This window comes from Chelon labrosus (genome assembly GCF_963514085.1).
Source record: "Chelon labrosus genome assembly, chromosome: 19".
NCBI lineage: Eukaryota > Metazoa > Chordata > Actinopteri > Mugiliformes > Mugilidae > Chelon > Chelon labrosus.
Genome location: NC_140352.1, coordinates 19,975,226 through 19,997,960, shown reverse-complemented (window position 1 = coordinate 19,997,960; position 22,735 = coordinate 19,975,226). Strand labels below are relative to the sequence as shown.

Below are 22,735 nucleotides of genomic sequence, written 5' to 3'. Positions count from 1 at the left end.
AATTTATTACAGGCAAACTAATTACAATCCCATTTAAAGAGTGAAACCATTTTAAAAGTGTTTTATTATACGAACTTTACAATGTATAGAAACAAAGTAATTCACAGTCTAATATACCAATACAAATGGTCCCATAGTTTATCAAAAATAGCTGCAAAATACTTTACAAAGATATAAGTTTTGACACTGTCAGGATATTTACATGTAATGCACTGAATTAAAAAAATACATTGTACCAAATGTAAGTAAATCACATAAGCTGACCTGCGGATAAATCTTGAATGAAGCTCAGAGCTAAATTTAGCTCTAAGGCCATAACCAGCTGAACCATTCTGCACAGAAGCTGCTGTAAAATATTTACCCTGTTCTGCAGATGACACATGTTCAGGGATATTTATATTATTCTTCTGTAGAGCGTTGTGACCTATTGTATGTCTATAGTCTCCATTAAGATGTGTTCATTTCAACCCTAATGTTTTTCATGTAGTGTTTTGTGGGTCAGACCAGTTTTCAGTTAAATGGCCTAATGAGTTTGCACCCGTTTGCTGTGCTCGTTTTGCCAATGACAACTCTGACTCTGACCAACTACACAGTCTTTACCGGTGATTAAGTGCTGACTATATCGATGTGTATAGTTTAATTTCTGAGAGAATCACTTAAGACACATTTAAATCCTCCTCCACTTCATCCTCCTCCTTCACGCTGTGTCTGCGCTCACCACATTCCATTGGTATACCCATTTCTTTCTGAAGGGCGTCTAGACTGGCCTGACTAATGTAGTACCTAACGTTCTGAGACGGCAACAGCCTCTGGAGCTCCTCCAGCTTATGGTAGGCCTGGAAAAGAATTATGAACAAGGCAGAGAGGTGAATATCCAAAGTCATATTAGAGTTTATTCTGAGAAATCTGGTAATTTAGATAAAGGGAATTTTATCCAATTAAAAATGTTAGGGAGAAAAATGACAGTCACCAGTTTGAAGTTGCCTTGCTGACAGTGGTGCTCGACCAGGAAACCAAATGCATCTCCAATCCTGACAGCAGGGTCCAGTTGTGGCTCTTCCAGCAGGGATTCACATAACTGCACTGCCTCTCCGGCATCCTCAGGATACAGCCTGCAGACAACCGTGAAAACCTCATATGAACATCAGAGCCTTAAATAAGAATGTCCCCTCAAAAAAACAAGAAAAAAAGGTGAGCTTGTATCATTTCTTTTACATATTTAGACAAGCAAACATTTCCCTCTTTGAAATAGTGCCTGAAGACAGAGGTGATACACTCAAACAAATAATGCATAAAATCAGTCAATACTTTCCAAATTAGATGTCAATGTTTAGAACCTGTTTGGGAATGTGTAACAGTTGAATGATGTCTTATTTAAACCTCTGAAGCAGAACCTGCTGTTTTCTTTGCTGTTTGTGTGGTACCATTATACCAAAATCCAGGTCTCTTTAATGTTTTAGAAAATAGTTGTGAATGCAGATAAGTCTGTCAAGGATTTCAAAAGGATGTCCTGATTATTTGAAATTAATACCAAGAAAATCATCTACACGCAGTGTAGATTTCAAACGGCTGGTCAGAAATTTCAGTTAAGAGCAGAAAAATAATTTAATCAATCACAGGATCTGCAGTTATCTCTCACACAGTGTCAAAGTACATGAGTCTGGTTGCGTAAAATTGACCTGCATGTGAGGCAGGCCAAGAAAAAGCCTTTGCTGTTCAAAAGAACAAAGTTGTTTGGGTACAGTAACATAGACATTAGACATATTTTTCAGATTTCTCGGTGGTGGAAATGTTAATGGTTTGGGGTTTCTTCGTGGCCTCAGTGTCTGTGCAGCTTTCAGCCATGTTACTTGTATCTGTAAGCTCCAAAATACGGATATGGGACATGACTATATGCACATTCTTACCTGCGTATGTGGACAAACTTCTTGATTAGAGTGATCTTATGTTGCAGGTCAGCCAGTCTTACTTCTTGTTGTCCGGTTGAAGCGTCCTTTGATTTTGAAAGACACTTGGCAGCTTCAGTCAAAGCATCCAGAGCCTTTTCATAGTTCTGATAATCATCGATCTCCACCTTAACAGCAGTAACAAAATATATATATTTCAGATTTCAGCACAATAACTTTCCACAAATTATCATTCATTCATTCATTCATCTTCTGTAACCGCTTGTTCCTATTAAGGGTCGCGGGGTCTGCTGGAGCCTATCCCAGCTGTCATCGGGCGAGAGGCGTGGTACACCCTGGACAGGTCTCCACAAATTATCATGACTTTTTAATAGTTACTTTAAAAGCTCATTAACAAACACAGTAAGCCCTTACAAGCATTCTTCTATAATAATATAGCCACTAACATACAGTATATCTAGACACTGTGATTTACATTAATCCAAAGATGCAGCAATTATTGTAATTTTATCAAAACATTTATAAATTAATTTATAAATGAATTTCCTCCAAAATGTCTAAAGTCAAGTCATTATCTAGGTATTCATGAAAACCATCATGAAATTAACTGATATCTTGTAAGAAGTATTGCCTCACCTGAGCACAGGCTTCATAGAAGCCAGCAAGAAGATCTGGTGCCCTGCCTTTAGTGTAGAAACCAATGATCGTCTTTAAGATCTCAGGATTTTTACGCCAGTCCAGAGACTGGAGATAGTTGGCAGCCATGATGAAAAGCTCTTTCTGACGACAAACGTTGGCAAAGAATACTATTTTCTCTGTGTCACCTGACTTCAGTAAAGCCCTCATTGCCTGTTGAAAAAAAGCATCCAGGGTCATATTCTTACCTCAGATGAGTGTGTATTAATACGTGTGCATTAAAACATATGACAACAGGCTAACACCACATTAATACCTTGAGTTTGTTGCCTGCCTGTGTGTATTTCTTTGTGGCCAAGTGATAATTGCCCTGACGCATGCAGCAGTCTGCTATCTTCTCCAGCAGCTCCTTGCGGGCCTCTTCAGACAAGTCTTTTGAATCAGTTACGGTCATTCTCTCAGCCAGATCCTCTGTGATAGTCAGATTCTGGGTCACACACAGCTCCAAGGCCTGATTGTACTGAGATCGTACACAAATGTGAAGACACACATACAGTAAGTAAGCATAAATGGTAAATCCATATGTAGGTAGATCATATTGTGACAGGTACCTTCTTGGCTGCTACCAGTAACTCCACAGACTTCTCATACTGGGAATGCGTGATGAAGAAGTCGGAGCAGCGAGCGAGGAGGGCCGGGTCAGAGTTCTCATCCAGATCCTCTGCAATCAACTGAAGTGCAGAGAACTGTTGGGTAGCGAAGGCCAGCTCTAGCGCCTTGGAGACATAACCAGCCTACAAGAGAGAAATGCTGCTTTATTATCTCTTGACATTGCTATAGTCAGAGTCTACTTTCTTTCCTTCAACGTTGCTTGGTTTGAATATCTGGTACAATCTCGCCCCCCTGTGGAAGGACTTAGAATGCATCAACCCAAACAAATCATTCAGAAAAACTAGACATTTGTAAGTGACCTTGTGGTAGAGTGAGACAGCTCGGTCCATATGGGTGCCTTTCTCCTCGTAGTAACAGGCGGCCTCCATCATGTCCTCTGGGTTACTGAGCAGAGCCAGGTTCATCAGCTGGTCGTCCAGACCATTCTCCTGGTCAGATACACACGAATAAATTACTTAGATTCACAGTAACTTGTTTCATGAATATGTTTGTTGGTGGGCAGAAAGGTTGTACTTTACCTTACAAAGTCGTATAGCATTGTTGTAGGCCTGGGCTCGGGTGTAGAAGTGGACTGCTTGTTTGATATCGTCATGGCCCTCATAATGTCTGGCCAGGTGATATGATGCTGCTCTGTCACCTGTATCATTGGCTATCTCAGATGCCTGATACATAAATCATAGCATTATCACAACGATGAAATCAAAAGCTCTTCTGATCTGTGTATTTTAGTCACTGCATGAATAACATAGAGTTAAAACAAAAATAGACTACATTAGTCATCAGTCACTGGTAATTATGGCAGTACATTCCTGTAGGTCAAGTGCACATATGAGAGTTAAATTAAATCAGATAACCCATACATTTACTGAGTATATCTGAAAGTAAGGTGCTTTTAAAGTAAAATAAAATGCATTTCTTTTAAATAAAATACTTTCACGTGTCTAATCTAATACAAAGTGAGTCACCTTCTGAATGTTCCCCATGTAGCAGTGGACTCGAACCAGGGAGAGGTAATCCTGAGCACACTCATAGAAGTGCAGTGCTGAATCCATGTCTGACTGACTCTCCAGGTATTGGGCCCACCACTTATAGATGTTCCTGGATTGAGAGGATGATGTCCAATGTTAAACTGTAACTGTTTGTGCATACAATATTGATGTGATTTTTAATTTTTTTTACCATCAAGTTTGGACTTACTTGTCTTTCATTTTGTTAACGTAAATCGCTAGAGATGACGTATCATCCTGGAGCATTCTGGGAACCTCAACCCTGTGTGTGTCTGACTTCTCATAACTGCAACAAAAAGGCTAATACTCAACATTTGTTTTCAAATACAAATATTATAATTGACATAAAATCCAACATTCTCTCCTACTAAGCAAGGGCCAGTGTCTTGTTGCCCATGGACTCCAGATATTTGGCATAATTGTAGTAGGTGGTGCGCAGATGGATGCGATCGTGACTTTCTGCTGTTTCCAAAGCCAGCTGCCATTGGCCAGACGCCTGGTAAAAATTGTTCAGCAGGTCATAGCGTTGACAGCACTTGTATAACTTTTCTGCATCTTCCTGTTAGAAGACAGGAAAAGATGATGGGAAGATAAATGCTTTAGGTTCGGAAAGTCCCTTGGTCCGTGTGTGGTGAAATGCTCAGACCTAAAAAGAGGATGTGTTATTTATGGCCAAAGGATGTGGATGGGCGACACGTTATTAATGAAAAGCATAAAAAAGATCCTTTGTTTATAAAATTGATTTTTATAAACTTAGTATCTTTTTTTAACTTTATCTTTTTTTTAAGTCTTTATCGATTTTTTTTGTCTGCTTTTAAAAATATGTTTCCAATGGGTTTAAAAAATGTGCACAATCCTGACTGTGTGTGAGGCATGTCTCATCACTCATTTACTTAAAAATACTTTAATATCTTACCAGCATGCCGAGCTGAATGGCCAACATTGCCACTTGGGCTTCTGGTTCGGGCTCTGTCTCAGCCTCCTTCAGTGCTTTTGCTGCCCTGGCATTTCCCATATTCCCAAGGCACACGCGTGCCACATCCATCCGGCGGGTTTTCACACACATCCGTGCCATGTTTTCCCATACCGCTTTACTACAGAGAAAGGAGAAATGTCTTGTTTGCAACGGTGACATCAGACTTACACTGGTATTTTACTATTCAACAGCCGTGCATCCCATAAGAGATTTCCTGTTTGTTGTTACATTTTTGAATAATTGTCCACATATTTCTGGTTCAAGTTTAAGTTTATATTAAGACACAGGGTTAGACAACAAATGGTGACCAATCAGACAAAAATAAATACCTCAAACACACTGATAAGCATAAAAAATGAGCAAATGATAAGATTGAGTGTATGACTTTAAACTTAAAGCAAGAGGCGTGTTTTTCATTCCCAGTCCTTCCTTTTTTTCCCTTTTGTCTTGCTGACGTAAATCAACTCCCTTTACTTCAGCTTCAGTTCCAAATTTAAGATTCCACAGCCATCTGGTCTCTATTTGGATGCCCTCCCTCCTCCTTGCTTTAGCTGATACAGATGTGGGCTGTTTATTAAAGTCAAGCAACAGGAAATACCCCAAATCTTTAGGGGCCTTGCTATAAGAGGGAGGCCAAGTGAAACTAAAAAAGGGTAGCGAAAGTCAGCCAAAATCTAACTCTATATGGTTACAGAAAAGCAAGACTGAAAACAAAAAAGTGAGGTATTTAAAAATGATGGGAAAAGTCGAGCTTGCTGTACCCAGGGCGGCAAGATCTAGAGAGCCAGAAAAGGAAAGACAAGAGAAGGAACAGGTCTACATTTGGCCCCTCTTCCCATCCTCTTTTCCTCTCAGGAAACGCATCCTGTTGCTGGCCGACTGTGGCGGCTAATATGTTTGTTGCACATGAGAGAGAGAGAGAGAGAACTTTAGTGAACGCCTCCTGGTCTCCAGACAAAAGAATACACCAAACAGTGACGTCTGAGAGGGGGGTATTTTGGACATTCTCTCACACAAACACACACACATATTTAAAGTGATCAAGAAGGAGGGAGCCGCGTGCTTAAAGCTTGTTGCGAACTGATGTCTCGGACTACGATGAACAGAAACTCCCCCACATTTCAACTCTGACCTCAAAGATTTGCAGAGAGAGAGAGAGAGAAAGAGCGTGGAGAAGATAGAAAGAAGCAGAGAGGGGTGGGTTTGAGGACTTCTTGTTCCAGTTAGGCAGCAGGGGCTCTACAAGTAGAGAGAGCCTTGAGGACCCTAAGCAAAGGCACCAACGTCTCAGCTCCTAGCAACACAGTCCGGAGAATCTATGCTTTGCTCATCTGTACTCCTCTGAAAGCAATGTGGCATTGCTGAAGAAAAAAAAAAACAAGAAAAACAATCTCCTGCTTACACGGAGAAACTAGCTGCACGCACAGAAGTCAGGCAAGAGCAAAAAGCAAAGCACTGACGAAAGGAAAAGGAGAAGATAAAGTACGAAAATAAAGCCAATATCAAGCAAGGACTGAGATCCAAGAGTCAAGCTGCAGTCAGCCGGAGCCAGTGGAATGGACGTAGGTGTCAGCTGGATTAATCCCCACGTACCCACACTGCTTGCTGAGGAGGAGGGCTGAGGATCTGCTGCAATGACAACCAACTCCTAAATGAGGATGAATGGAGATGTTCTTTAGCTAAGCCTTAAAACAACACTCTTGCCAATTCCACCTCTGTGCGAGCTGGAACAACACTAGTGAACAGCTGGAAGAAGAGGGCAGCGTGGTGGAGGAGGTGGAGAGGAGCCAGGGGGCCCAGGGCACTACGACTGGCCCAGAGGAGAGGCGAGGGAGCCGGCAGCGCACTGAGGAGGAACAGCAGCCGGAGGAGGGACACGGCGGAGGGGGAGAGGTGGCGGGTGCCGGGCGTCGCATGGCCGTGCAAAGACTGGTAGCGGCAGCGGTGGCGGTAGCCCTGCTGTCCCTGGTCCTAAACAATGTTGCAGCCTTCACACCCAGCTGGGTCCTGCAGGCTCTGGAGGACGGACGTAAGCGGAGTGTGGGACTATGGAAGATGTGCCCCACTAGTGTGGAAAAGCCCCGTGATGACCTACAGTATGGAAGAAAGGCCCAAGGGACACAGAGGCAGTGTGAAAGCCTTGGATGGGGCTCTGAGCATGCAGGCTACCAAGAATCCCGCAGCACAGTCAAATGTAAGTTTTTACTGTTGCAGAGAGATTTAGTTTTAAGCAGTACTCTGGGTGTACAGTGTAAGTGCCAGTGTCATGTGGTAGTGAGTGGCAGTTGTTTTTCCCCATATAAAAACACACTATAGAAGAATTTCACTGTCAGGGGCGCTAGGAGGTTAATTGACATGCACATCCATGAAATCAGTTCTTAAAGTTCTTACATTTAAGTTTATCTAATGCATTAGGGTAAATATTAGCCCATGCCAAGAATCTACAGTATGATGTATGTCATTTAAAAGCCTTATTTAAATTTAAAGTTTTTTTTATTGCCAACTAGAATATCTGAATAAACAGCTAAGCTAAGTCAGCGCTGTGATGGATTTATGTGCTTTACTAAATTAAGCTCCATTGAGAAATTGCCATTGAAGAACAAGTCTGGGAAATGCTGAACTTTCATTGGCCAGCTTTACTTGGCACAATGGGCGATGGTGCCTACTGATGTTAAACAAAGAAGTGCCTCACCATTCATAATAAACCACAATCATGCACATACCACCTTGCTACAAGTGTACACTGTATTCTCCCTTAAGTTTAATGTTGCACTTCAAGATTCGGTTTCCTTTAGAGATAAACTTCTTATTTGGGGTTTATCTTTATCATGTCCAATTAACACGTGTGCATCACAGGGCCAGGAATATGACACAACTTTTCTTCTGGTCCTTCAAGTGCAGTTCAACATGATGCGAGCATGTAACCTGATGGCGACAGTGGCCCTGACTGCCGGTCAGCTGATCTTCCTTCTAGGCCTGATGGAGCTGCCCTTCATCACACAGGAATCTCAGTGGTGGGAGGAGGCCATTGCTGCACTCTTCCAGCTAGCCAGTGAGTACCAGCCTTCATATAGCTTGTTTGTTTAAAAAGCCTTACATCTGAGAAAGTCTATTAGACAATCTATCCTCACAAAAATCAGACACAGAAAGATGGAAACCCAGATACTGCAACGTTTGCACGCTCTCTGACAGAGCGCAATTAAATGGGGCTTAAATCAAAGGGGGAGCTAGACTGGCCTATTTTCCAACACTAAAGATTAGCTCTGAGTCTCAAATACCACAGAATGCCAGTTAGCTAGCAAGTGACAAAGCAAACATGTATTTAGGATGTAAAAATTAAACTTTGATTTGTTTAAAATGAAATGAAAGAATGAAAGTGCATAGTAAGTGTAGATTATGTAGAAAAAACAGTGCATACTGAATCTACTTATTTAAGTGTAGTACTAGCTGCTGCCATTTTACATTTCGTAAACATATGAAGCCACCATGTTTCTTTTTCTGTTTTAGCATAAAGCGAGAAAAAAAGTACTACAATCGAATAAAACAGACAAGCCATACTAAGACAGAAGATTTGACAAATTATAAAACCTGAAAACACAAAGAGTGCCAGGCTCAAGATTATTTGAATAATTAGACTTGGACATAAATTAGTCCAGTTCTTGAAACAAAACCCTTCCTCCACTACTAGCACCCATCAATCTATCCATCAAACTAAGCAACATTAAGAGAAGGCTGGCATGGCCCGTCCCAGTGCCCCTGCTGAGGAAGTGTGTTGAGATGTGTTGTGCGCAGTGGTCGCTCAGCTGCTTGGTATCAGAGCAGCATGAAGGGGGTCTACGCTGGGTCTAAAATTAGTCCTAGTCCAGAATCCATGGGCCAGAGCTGCAGCGGGCCAGGGAGCGACTGTCGGGCGCCAGGATATCCCTGCTCAGGACGAGGAAATGTCTGTGACTACCTGTTATGCAAACCCCTGAGCTGAAGAAGGAAAAAGAGGGGAGGGAGAATGGACGGGAAAGACAGTTTTCGACAGGGACTGTGTGTTTGTGTGTGTGCTGGCGGGAGGGACTATGTGCATACATGTTTGTGTATGTTAGTTTGTGTGTTGTGATTGTGTGTTTATAGTGTGCTTTGGTAGAGAAATGTCCTGTGGTACACATGACAGCAGGGTGGGAATTGGCTCTGTCTAGATAAGCTGCCCAAGCTTTTATGTCTGTGTTTACAAAATGTCCAAGAGCAGCGGCAAACACAGTATCTCATTTTATCATTAGTGCATTCAGCAGGCATTGCAGCAGGAATGATAGCTTTTATCTAAAGGCCTTGGTGAGAGGACTGAGACCCACCCACGGTTAATGTATCACAACACCAGCCAAACACCACTGACCAAAAACTCGTCTCACCGAAGCTTGACTGATAAAGACAGAGGCAAAACAGACGGACTTCCTAGTACCTGACACTAAAAATACCATATATAGTCAACAATGATGCTGAGTAACAAAATGGAATGCTCACAACCATAAACAGTAAAATGGGTGTGATTTGTATTAAGTCTTATGCATACCAGAGTTACGCAGTGAAAGATAAGTCTGTTATTCAGCATTTGCTTTTCACTGTTTCTTCTAATGTCTCATCTCTTGTGAATTTGAATAAACTAAAGAAGAACAGTTTGTAAAAATAATAATCCAAACTCAAGGATTTTAGCTTCTTTCAAGTCTGTCACACATCACATCTTTATGTCACTCTGATAAAGTGTAACGGAGAAAGTTTTCCATAAAAGTTTATTCTTGACTAGCAGTAATAGCTTAGCTTAACAATAAGGCGTTTCTCAAAAGGTCAAGAATGGACTCATGCTTGAGCATCTGGTCAGTTAAGACAATGCTATACAGTTGAACACCACAGAAAACACTAATTCCAAATTTTTTCAGACTGTAATAGTTTGAACAGAATTGTAATGTCAAAATGCAAACATTATACACTTGAAGTTTATCTATATTAATCATCTTAGTTTTGTCATGAGCGTATGCTAACATTTGTAATTCTGACTACACACAATACATCACGTACAGCAGTGGACTATTTTGCGTCACTGAGATTCTTCCCTTGAGATATTTAATTTTCATAAATGCAACACTCTGTAAGCCATTACGAGGCCTTCTTTTGGGCAATATGGATAGCTGTAGTAAATTTTATGGGAATCCATTCAATAAAAAATATCATAGGCTCTCAACAATTAACCAAATAAGAAAAAATCATCAGATTCCTTAATGCTGAAAAGAGACACAGCCACAGTTCCTGTAAATACATCAACAGTGACTTTTCTTTATTGAATTTTAAGGTTGAGTAAAAGCAAATCAGGTGAGTTTAAAACCTCTACAACTCAGCGATCCATTCCCTATTTCTCCTCCAGCCCTCCCCCATGAGTCAGTGAATGGGCTTCAGTTTTGAATGAATGGAGATATTTTTACCCATCGCTCTCTTTCTCTGGAATGTTTTCCTTTTCAGACGTGCCAAAACTCTCTTCAATTGCAAGTTGTGAGTGTGTGGAATAACAATATTAAGCTCCATAGAGTGATATCTCAGCAGTGTTGGTTGGTCGGTCAGGGCTAAAAGCACAACACTGGCCATTTAACCCTTGGAGACAACAGTGGAATGTGCTTTCTGAATGGACACAGCTATAACATGTTAAATGTCAGCACCCCAGATCATTTCACTTTGAGATTCAGTTTCATTTATTTTGACTTTTATTTGGAATTTTGGGACTCAACTTCAAATATTCCTGGTGATAAGATAGTGGTAAAGGTTTGAAGAACACGTCCATTCAGGCTGGTTGTTCTTATCAGTTCTGTTTCTTTTAAGAATAAACCAAGGTGTTTATTAACTGAATGGAAAGCAGAGGATAGATAACATTTCCAAGACCTAGCCAAGATTTAGACTCTGTGACAGATCGTGTCAAATGTCCAGCAAATTTATTAACCTCGAAGCTCAGGGTGTGGTGAGCAGGGAAGGAAGGAAGGATGGAAAGAGGAAGAAGGGGAAGGAAGCTTGAGAGATACGTCCATGCCAAAAAAAGAGGTTCACACAGCCCACCCTGGCTGAAACCTGGACAGGAGATTATTCATTTCTTGGATAAGGAGCCAGACAGGTTAAACATGAACAAACTGAGCAAACAGTTGCATTCTTATGCGTACACACAGCGGTAGACACGCAATGATATGCAGACATAATTATCCACATCCTCACTTAAAACAATGACAGCCATTTTTCTGTAGAAGTAGAGTGAGGAATAAAAATGAACTCGCCCCTGTTGGTGCCATATACTGCTTCAGGAAACTGACATGATTCATATCCTAAAGCACTAACATCCCTATTTCCAGGGATTATTTTTGGTCACTGTATTTATACCGTTGTGGATTGGGCATGTTTTCAGACATGTATTATTGTTGGACTATTGAATGGCTCCAGACCACACTTGAATGCAGCGAAGGAGAAATCGACAGAGGAATGCTTAAACAGCATTGATTTCTTAGATGTCTCCAATGGTGAAGAATGAGGAAAGGTGTGGGCTATGGAGACACTGAATAATGTTGATAATGTCAATAAAACAATGTAAAGATCAAAGATACAGCATGAAACCGAAGGCTGAGGCTTTCTACCTTTGCATGCAAACAGGAGTTCCTCATGGCGTGAGTCAAACTACTGTGAATCAAAGAAATCAGGAGATAAAAGCCTCACAAATATATACTCTCAAAGGCTTTTCTGAGCGCATATTCATGCTCTGATATTTTTACGCCATTGAGGACTTTAATCTGGAGATCTCAGAAGTTCTTCCTAGGAGGAAACAGATTTCCTGATTCAAAGGCCCCACACAGAGCTCCTGTTGAAATACAAGGCTGCAGGGATGGATGTCTAATTCTCAGCATGTGAGAGTTCAAAAAGCCGCTAAGCCCCTTTAGGTGCACTTTCAGACAGTCTTTACTTTATCTTTGAACTGGGGTTTTCTTAATACATAATGAACAAGATAAAACATACACAGTCACAGAAAAGAAACATTCTTCAGATTGCTCTTCTCAAAAAAAAAATGGAACCGTTTTTTAGTGGTGTTGCTCCATAAATAGCAATGTGGGGCTATCAGTAAATTGTCTGATCCCAATAGTTTGGACCAGTATCTCCCCATACATATGTCAGCCAACTCCCAACTCTATCCCTAGTTATTTTTTTTTTTTTGTCTTAAAATAAGTCATAGGCATTTAGCGCATTAATAAATTATTAAAAAATTGAGTCCTATAGTTTATTACCAAATATCAAGTTAGTTTCGTGTTTACTTTTAATTAGGAAATATAAGCTAACAAGGTGAATGTAATAATTTAGGTCATGGTAGCAGCAAAGAGCTAAGAGTTCAGTTCTATCTTCAAGAACTGACCTTTACTCATGAATATTTCTCAAACAACACCAAATATATATTCTACAGATCTCAGTAATTTAAAACATAACACTGTCGGTTCGTCTCTTGTGAAATGTGATGCTGCTTAAGCAATGCAGCACTCTGAAAACATTACATTTTCTAAACATTTAGAATTATATTTCACTGGACCCTCTCTTCATGCTGACATGTTGCTAAATGTCAATGTATAGTCACTTATTGAGATATTTTCTCTCTGTGCTCCCACACAGGTTTTGTGCTGGTGATTGGACTTGTGACCTTCTACAGGATCGGGCCCTACACGCACCTGTCCTACTCCTGCTACTTGGACATAGCTGCTTGCCTTTTGGCCACCATGGCTGCAGCCATGCTCATCTGGAACATTTTACACCGCCGCGATGACTGCCTCACACCTAGAGTTATAATCATCAGCCGCTCACTGGCGTCACCTTTTCACCCACGGCTAGACAATGATTACGTGGAGTCACCTTGTTGAGACATGGAACCTCACATCCCCGACAAGACAGAGATTTTGACCATTCGTGTTTTTGTTCCAGTTAGGTTCCTGAAATGTGACTCTTAAGAGAAGGAGACATACCTCTGAAACAGCTGGACTAACATGTAACTTCAACTGCATTCAATTTCTCCCATTTGTTTCCCAAAAGTTATCAGAATGTTTTGCTGCTTAGAAGTGCACAGAAGTCACATATTTAAGTGAAATTAAAGTATAAAGCAGCCCCAAAGTTCCAGACAAACTCATATACAGTATGATGTTTCGTGTATTCATGCTTGGGTGAGTTAATTGTTGGCTGGTATGGAATTTGGACTGTCTTGTACAAAGCCTTCTTGTGAAAAAGATCAAGCTGGAACTTGACCTATATTATAAATGCGCACTTATTAAATTGTCTCCTGCATAATTCTAAATTGGAAAGTATGAAAGATGTTGAAATTACAATACCAGAATACCTCATATTTTTCTCCATCTTTTCAAAGCATAGCAATTTTAATACATATTAATATTAATGATATATGTTACAGTAAAGCAGATAAACTAACAAGGTGAAAGCAGAATTGTCAGTCATTTCAGTATACTTTTTCTTTGCGCTTGACCAAAATATTTAATTTCAAAAGAACCAATGACAATCACCTTCCAAAAGACAGGAGGGTATATTGTCACTCTGTGAGTCATTGCTACATAAATATTTTTACTCTTGAAACAAGTAAAATACATTGGATGGGAACTGACGTTTTTAATCAGTTATTGTTAAATTAATGGGAACAACTATTTTGCCGATGTACTGCAATTTTTAGATAACATGCACATTTCACAGCTTAAGTTCATTTTTTGATGCTTTCCATAAGAAACTGCTCGCTTGTGGTACATACTGTATACTTAAATTAATATAATATAAAATAATAGAATAGTGCTATCATAAGTAGTTGCATTACTGTGACCATATCATACTTTTGCAAAGAACTCCAGGCTATGTGTAGGTCTTCCATAGGGGCACAGTAAAATAATAATATATCAAATTCAATAAATTCATTGCTAAATATTCAAATACAGTGGTTGTTGTTGTTACTCTATGACTTTAAAGACTAATTTTGGGATATAGTACAGAAGCACGACTGAGCTTGTGGCCATATTATCACACATTGTGTGGTAGCATTATTAATGAAATGGTGTTTGTCAATGTACCACCATGCCAGATAACATATTTGCTCACTTTTAGTAATTTAAATAGAAAAATTACAAAGACGGGTTTTCTGTGTATCCACATTTGCATACAAGCAGAATCTTTTTTTCTACCTTTTTTGCTGTTACACAGTCTAGTACCCTCTCTTGTATGCATAAGAGCAGCATCTAACACATCACCTGCCTGTGAAGGTAAGGAAAGTGTACAATCTACGGATGACCCACTAACATTGATCCTTGGGTACTTGCTAATACCCATACCAATTTGATATACTTTTATCTGCATGAACTTCTTTCCATGGTGCTTCTTCAAGTGTTGTATCAAGTGTCTGGTATTGTTTTGAAACACTTGGGTAAATTGCTGTTGACTGTTTTGCTTTCTTAAGGTTAAAAATAACTCCTTTGACATGATGACAGGTCTCACTCATGTTGTAAGCAGGATGCAGCGTGACACAGACACACGTACACAAACGCTTTAGGAACAACTCAAAAAACATGAAAAACAGCACAAGGTGTTGACCTGGCCTCCAAATTCACTAGATCACAAACTGATCAAGTATCTGTGGGATGATCCACAGAGGCCCCTCCCCTCAACCCATAGGACCCAAAGACCCCTCTAACAACATCCTGTTGCCAGACACCACAGGACACCCTCAAAGGCCCATGTCCATTCTCTGATGAGTCACAACTGCTTTGGAGGCACAAGGGAGACCTACACAATATTAGGAAGGTGGTCATAATGTTGTACATATGCAAATCCAAACCTGCAAGGTGACACACATACAGTCCCAATATCCTCTGGGAAGATATTTTCATGATGTACAATTCAAACTCTAATGCTTGCTCCAGGTAATGATGGCATTAGTTTATTTGAGGAGAGGAATGATGGACTGGTAAGGGAGAATGCTTTCATGCCATAAAAGTATGAGGGCATAAGGGTCAAATGTATCGCAGAGCATTACAACTAAAACATCACATCAGGCTCAGGGTGAACACTTCCTCTGGTATTTTTATTTCCAGATGGAAATGGGTAGTTTTGCATTTTTTAGGAGCAAAAAATGCAATGAAAAGCCAGCAAGACACGTCTTGCACTGATATGGGTAGATAACCCTGCAGCATGTCACCTTAAAGTCAAGGACAACATGAATGAGGGGAAGTAGCACTGACTGGACTGAATGACTGGAAGAAATTCCAACCTGTATGTGACATGCTGCTTTGGGCGGCATAGGGAAATTCTGACCTGGATATCTGTTCTGGAAAAAGTATATTTAATATTTGTCTCTACTTGAATGTTCAGGGCACGGACACAGAAATATAGAATTCTCAGTGCTGCCAGGTTAAACAGAGGGCGGTAGTACGTGCCAAGACATCCACGACTTGGTTGAACTGAGCCTTTGATGCACATGTGTGAAACAGGTCTCTTATGTCTCCAAAAGTTATTTCATGATACTCCGTAGATAAAATAAGTTCTGGTTCAAAGCCTTGAATATGAGAACCTTTGTTGATTTAAAGATCTACATCACAGAGAAAAGTCCCAGAAGATACAGGTTACTGCTGCAGGAAATGCATATTCCTGTGGGTGGAGATACGCGGGAATTGAATACAATACCAATCTTTAAAAAAAAAGAAGCAGCAGTAAAAATAACCATCAATGAGGAACTTAGTAAAGCTGTCATCAAGCCTATTAAATTCTTAGGAATATCCGGCCAGTGGAATGAAATGCTGCGTTCCCATTTGTTTGTTTTTATGCTATTTTCCCATTTGCGTAGCATTTGTACGTGCGAAAACAACCCTACGGCAAAATTCGGACTGAGTGCCCTGTATCACGTATCCTCCAAAAGATAATATCACATCACTGCTTTACACACACACATCCTTTTCGTGACCTCATTTAACGTTCGCGAGAATGGAAAGGGCACTCCTTTTGGACCTAGCTGGCAGCGGGACCTCATGTGTGTGACTCAGAACATGTTTAGAAAAGTACATCCCTTCAGCACACACCCGTACACTAACAGAAACAGTCACATACTGTATATACACACACTGAAGAGTTCCTTCCCTCAGCACAGACACACAGAAACTCCTTAATCATGCCCTGTGCTGTATAATCAATTTAATATACTCAAATAAAAAAATGAAAGTTTGATTTCGGCTAATTTATTTTGATAATCAGTGGTATGACACAATTAGGAGTAAATTCTAAAACTATATATAATTAAATGATGTATATACATGATTTAAAATGTACTTGTGTTTCCAAAGATTATTGGAATTATTACCTGTCAAGTGTTAAGATATTCTTATTGTTTACAGAGAAGATAAAGCTTTCCAAGAGAGCATATATCAGAGTTAAGGCTACAGGACTATTTTGGCTGTTTGACCTTAACATTTAAAGGTGTTGAGTGAATTGAGGAGTAAAGAAAGGCAACAATGCCTCATTTTCTTTAAGTTTGCCACAGGTCTCCCATTGCAAACTATTGCGGAGAATTCTGAGTAGAGTCAAGGCTGAGTTAACAATGCTACCACTGTGTGCTTTGCCTTTGAACTAAAGCCCCTGTGGAAAAGGCCGGCGGGCTTGTGATGACAGTTGATCAGACAGAGGGATGTGTTTCAAAGCACGTATGCCATCTTGCACGTCCCATGTCTAAATACCACTGAGCTGACACGTGTACTGATGATGTGAATACATTAACATCCTACCTCTTAATGAGCTTGATTGACTTGAAGGCTTCATCCATGTCACCGATAGTCAGGTAGAAGCTGAAGTTGAGCATGGCGTCACGGGTGGCCTTCTCACAGTTCTCCAGTCCCACAAAGTCTCTGAGAGCTCGTCTGGAAACCATTTGGGGGAATTGGGGCCCTTTTGATAGCTTGGTCTGGTGGGAAGGCGATGAAATCTCTGTTGACCCTGGATCCTTCTCTCCTGGCTGAGTAGTGTTAGACCAGGAAGGAAAATGTAAGATCAGTAGCCAATGACATTAGTAACAAGTGAAGCATGCTGTGAAGCGGGATCATAATAATAAAACAAATGTGAAATCCGGGTAAAAACATGAGCAACAAGGGATTGGGTATGAGGCAGAGCACACCAGACAACAAAGCATCACAGAACAATTCTATTTATCAAGAGAAGTGCATTAGGAACTGGACACAGATTACTGGGGTCTAGATATTTCATGGATGCATTTGTGCAGCTGAAGTTAGACAGTCTCTGTAAGAAATTTTATTTAAATGCAGCACAAATGCACGGACGATCACAGCAGCTGGAAGTTAGGTATTAAGGACAGTTGGGGACAGACACTTACTTCCGGTCGAAAGACACCACCCCTCCGAAACACTAGCTGGGGTGTGTCAGGTCAAACACACGTAAGAATAAGAATAATGATGTCAAAAGATAATAAATATAAATATGAGACATCTTAAACAACCAACCTACAACTTTCCAGAGCGATACACCACATCTTTATGTGGCGCTCCCAAATGATAAACGACACTCAAGCAGAACTCTGTGTGCTTTCTGTCCTCACCTTGCAGCTAAAATAATAGTAGGGCACATCCAGAGCGAGGAGGGCTTGCAGGCCTGAAGGTTTGGGGTAGCAGTCCTGAAGGAGGAGCCCATGCTCCTGTGTACAGAAGAGTGTCACCACTGACACATCCACCTAAGTGGAAAGAAGGCATTATACTTTCAAACTACTTTTGAATTCATTTCACATTTTTTGTCCCGCTTTTGCTCATTTAGCATGTGTGTATATTATTCTAGCAAAGGTAGAACCAGTAGTCGTTAGTGGCAAGCTTCGCTCATGGCTATCAGCGTTGAGGAGTACACTTTACCATATCCAAGTAACTGTTTGAAGAGGATTCAGAGCCAACTGGTACTGTTTCACAAACAAAAAGCCGAGGTTCACTCTCATCCCAGAAGTGTGATACGGGACAGCGACCGCTGAGCTCTGTCCCCTGAAACGGTTGCCTGAAAGACAGAACAGAAATGTATGGTATACAACACAAACATTAAAAACCTGCATGAACACATGGAAAACAGACAAAAGAAACGCTAGTTACTTTTCACTTTCTTCTGGCTGTGAGATACCACTGGATGGTCTGCCAGTGAAGAAGTCAAAGTGTGTCACAGTGTCCATCTCAACGTCATAAAAGTACACTTTGTGATCAGGTCGGCCATTAACCTGAGAGGAAAGAGTTACATTCAGGTCAGATGAGCTAATGTCATCAAATCTAATAGAGGTATTGGATTTAAAGTAAAAGCATCAATCAAGATTTTACAAAGGAATGTGAGATTGTGCGTTGACCAATCACCTGAGAGATTAGGATGCTGACTTGGCTGCCATTGGCGTTACACTTGACTGACCTCAAGGCTCCCAGATTGGCAATCTGGTCAGCCAGGTTCTTAGCACTGCAGTGAGCTTTGGCATCTCTACAAGACACAGAAAATGTCAACATAGAGAATTTTAACATATGTGAAATATAGCCAGCCTTCATTTTACATTTTGTTTATAACTAGAGGAAGTGAAACCATTCACACAAATCTAGTACCTTCTGGAGAGGTCGAAAACTCTGATGTGTGCTGTGTCTGTGCCAACCACCAGGTAAGACTGACACACGCTCAGTAGCACAGGGTTTCCCTCTGCCTTGGAGAAGGTTAGAAGTTGCTTGACTGTGCCCTGGAGGGAGGAGAAGGAAAACGTTCAACCAAGACCCAAACACAACTTTTATGTGTTTATGCTTTCTTAAAGAACAGTTCCACAGGTCCCTTTTGAAAGTGTTTGATATGGATAGTGTGTTCTTAGTTGGGCAAACAGACCTGTGGTGTACGGATTTGCACTCTGTTCGGTTCCACAGTGTAGAGGTTCTCGTCGTGTACAGCTACCACATAGGAATCACAAGAAAACGATCCTGGGAAAATCAGAAAGAGAAAACGTAGAGATTCCAGGTGTACAGATATTGTGAAAAAGTTTACATAGGAAGGCAGTGCAGTGCCACATCAAGGCCTCGACTGATCAGTGAGTTTGGTGAGTGTTGTACCTGTATTGCGTAGAACTGTCCCTGAAAGCTCATACACAGTGACCTGCTTACAATTCCAGATTGTCACCGAGTCCTGTTGGTGTATTGAACAAAACATGTCATATTAACATTGATTTAAATTTGCCACAGGGAAATAACAGAGGCCATTATCTCCACTCTTACCTTGGTAACACACACTCCTTTAATGTGCATATCAGACTGCAGAGCAAGGTGCACTCCTGAGTTGAACTGAGCGATGCTGAGTTGTGTCGGGGTAAGCTGTACTGCTGCCACCTGCTGGCTGAAGTGGGCTGACATGACATGCTCCCATAGGATCAGTACTGTGTGTGAATTGTTTGCTGCCAGAAGATTCAGGCTGGAGCCCCACTGAAATTAAAGGCGTCAGTGAAATTTCTAAGCCAAACACTCTACTGTTAAGAATATTACACAAATATACATAATGTGCATAATAACAGCGGTGAATAAATGATGGTACCTGTAGCTGAGTGACATTTCCTTCTATTTCAGTGGGTGTCTGTAGCTTCCACTGGGTCTTGGTGTCACCTCTGCTGCCGGCAGACTGCACCACCATCCTCCACATTGCTATTCGTCCACAGGAGGTACCAGCTGCAAGGATTTCTGGGGATTCCACAACATTATACTGCATGATTGCAATTATGAGATTTTTTGAGATCTGCTGAAACACCAGTAACACAATTTTAATCAAGGGGGCTTTTTCTGTTCAGGTTTTAGGAGCATGGTGAGTGCTGCAATGAAGCAATTTCAATTTAGAGAATAAAATTTTGTAATTCTTTGTGTACTAAATGTGCAGTAAAAACAGTTACCTTTTCCTGCACAGTATGAAACACAGTTGATCACCTCTCTCCTCTCAAAGCCCAAAGTCTCGTCAAGAGACAAAACATAGTTGTCGTCTCTCTCCAGGTCCCACAGCCTAAAACATTTTAAGGGAAATGTATTACTCAAATTTAAAACTGACATGTATGCGTATACATACAGTGTATAGTACTGACCTGATTACAGGCTCCCCTGTGGCTGTAATGAGGAGGCTGTTCTCTGTCCAGACAATGTCTACATTATCTCCTGACCTGCTGCTCAACTTAACCTGTAACGAAAAACATGTTCACAAACCAAGTTGACCAAACCAAGTCTCTAGACCTGATATGACTTTGTCTTTTTAATATAGCATTACAGCGATTAGATAACAAATATAACCCTTTTCTGAAAGTGCAGTTGCCTTTAACGAATTAGAAAGACATTTTCTTTTTCTTTGTCGTTTTGGTGTACCTCCATGAACACCTGTGCTCCACCCTCAGGTCCCAGAGTGTATTGTGACAGCATTAGGGTCTCTGTGATCACTGCGAGCACCTCCCTCTTCTCAATATAGAAGAGTTTCTTAATGGAGCCCTCCACACTGAGAAGTGGGCTTGTTTTACAATGCTCATCCACACAATGGACTTTACCTATACAAAAGAACAAAAATATATATGTGAGCTTTGTTGTTATACAATGTGTCAGAAGGAGAATTAGGTTCAAATACATTAAAAAACAACAAAATAAAAACATTTCTAAACCCAATCAAAAAAGACATTCCTTACCATCTGCAGTGCTGACATAGAATGCAAGTCCCTCCTGTGGGCCCATCTTCAGAGGCGCTCCCTTCCAGCTGAACATGTCCAGAGCACTCTGGTCTCCACTCACTGATGCCCGAGCAAGCATTTTCACATCACTTAAAAAAAAGATACTCATTTAATACAAATAAAAAAACTCCAACTATCAGCTATGCAGCATTCAGATCACAAGGTTTTCATTCCATCTTACTGGTAGGACTTAAAAAGAAGAAAACAAAGCTTACTCTCCAGGGGAGGCGGGTCTGAAGATGCAGCAAGTTAGAGGGTTGTTGTAATCATGCTTTACGAGATGGTTTCCTTGAAGTCGCCCTCTAGCATCTACCTTCCACACTGCCAGAGCTCCAGTCTGTCAATAAATAGTTACATTATATTTATGCAGTAAAAGAAGAAGAAATGGGCAAATTAAGCTGATGTTTGTGTCACATGCATTGTTAGCATTCTAGCCACCATCCAAGTATACCCAAATATATATTCCTTTTTATCACGTATGAGAAACTGACCCACCAGGAATGAATACATCAGTGTGTAAACAACTGTACATATGTGCCAGGGTGTCTGCGTATTAAGTTATTACAACAAACTCACATGATCACCAGTCACCAAGCGGCTACCAGAGCTACTCCATTCCAGCAGTGTGATGCAGGCTGTATGTAAGGCTGGCAGGACAGTCTGCTCTCCAGAGGGGTGTGTCAGCAGCATCACCTCTCCATTATCCCAGCCCAGTGCCAACACAGGCTTTGTGGGGTGCCAGCGCAGCACCGTGGGATGGTGAGGTCGTTGTACATGACAACTCTCCACATACTCTCCCTGTATATGCACAGGAATGTGTTTTGAAGTATGTAAGATTTCATAAGTAATTACAGTAAATATTAGAGAGTGCATCGTCAAAGCCCGGTGTTTACCTGCTGCAGGTAGAGGTCTACACTGTATCCAGTGGCAGGGCTGCCTGAGGTCACAGCCAGCACAGGAAGAGCTGAGTGCCAGGTCAACTGAAGGGGCACATCATTGCTTTCAGGGGCCTCAATACGGTGGTCAAAATACACCGCCATGTCCCCAGTGTATCTCTCTGGATGTCAAATAAACAAACAGGAGACGGGAGCCGCAGTATTATACGTGGTTATTGCGTTTTTCTGTCTGTTGTTGTACAGTTTCATGAATTTGTATCAGGCAGATAATTAGCAAATTCATGCTATAAAAGTTAACTAACTACAAAGCAACTGTAAAATTCAGTTAAACTTAATTGGAAATGTAGACTTGTATAACAACCTGTGATACACTATTTAGGTTACTGTATAATTTCACTTTGCATGCAGTTGACTCTGTTTGCTAGTGCACGAATTGATATAAATGAACAACAGCTTCGTAGATTTAGACAAAGCTGTGCATACTCCTCAATACTACCTTAACAGAATTCGCTAATTAACGTTATGTGAGGAAGGTTGACCTAAGTTAGCTTTAACTAGCAGCTAACATTAGCTAAGCTAAATACGCTAGCCAAAGTTAGCATTTACAGCTGGATCTCGTTGAGGTAAAACGAAGATAACCGTTCTCTTAGTTTATTGGAGACCCACCTCAGCGTCACTTTCTTCAAATTATCGCCAACTCGTTCGTTAAAACTCGAAACCGAACACCCTACTCCCAATGCTGTTGTCGCTTAGCCGCCTGTGTGAGCATATAGCGTCTCTACCAGTTGCCCCTGACAACCTCCCAGGTCGGACAGGAGGCGGAGTTACGGAAAAAAGCGAACAAACCCGAGTTGCTG

General features: G+C 41.0%; 2 protein-coding genes across 2 annotated transcripts; one reads left to right on the top strand and one right to left on the bottom strand.

The window, feature by feature from the left end:
• Window positions 1-112: 112 nt before the first annotated feature.
• Window positions 113-22,606, bottom strand: ift140 (intraflagellar transport 140 homolog (Chlamydomonas)). The gene is made up of 30 exons (XM_084567584.1): window positions 22,545-22,606; window positions 21,876-22,039; window positions 21,559-21,780; window positions 21,198-21,319; window positions 20,941-21,071; window positions 20,630-20,805; window positions 20,356-20,447; window positions 20,170-20,276; window positions 19,821-19,963; window positions 19,508-19,711; window positions 19,346-19,418; window positions 19,125-19,216; window positions 18,857-18,984; window positions 18,620-18,737; window positions 18,368-18,489; window positions 18,140-18,275; window positions 17,836-17,967; window positions 17,012-17,238; window positions 5,139-5,316; window positions 4,591-4,781; window positions 4,413-4,508; window positions 4,181-4,313; window positions 3,734-3,877; window positions 3,515-3,643; window positions 3,155-3,337; window positions 2,860-3,063; window positions 2,544-2,756; window positions 1,908-2,074; window positions 971-1,112; window positions 113-836 (listed from the first exon to the last, which is right to left on the bottom strand). The coding sequence occupies exons 2-30, from the start codon at window positions 22,020-22,022 to the stop codon at window positions 657-659; spliced, it is 4,332 nt and encodes a 1,443-aa protein (XP_084423710.1). The 5' UTR covers window positions 22,023-22,039; window positions 22,545-22,606; the 3' UTR covers window positions 113-656.
• Window positions 6,885-15,455, top strand: tmem204 (transmembrane protein 204). Its single transcript, XM_084567583.1, has 3 exons — window positions 6,885-7,392; window positions 8,095-8,250; window positions 12,867-15,455. The coding sequence occupies exons 1-3, from the start codon at window positions 7,113-7,115 to the stop codon at window positions 13,109-13,111; spliced, it is 681 nt and encodes a 226-aa protein (XP_084423709.1). The 5' UTR covers window positions 6,885-7,112; the 3' UTR covers window positions 13,112-15,455.
• Window positions 22,607-22,735: the final 129 nt, after the last annotated feature.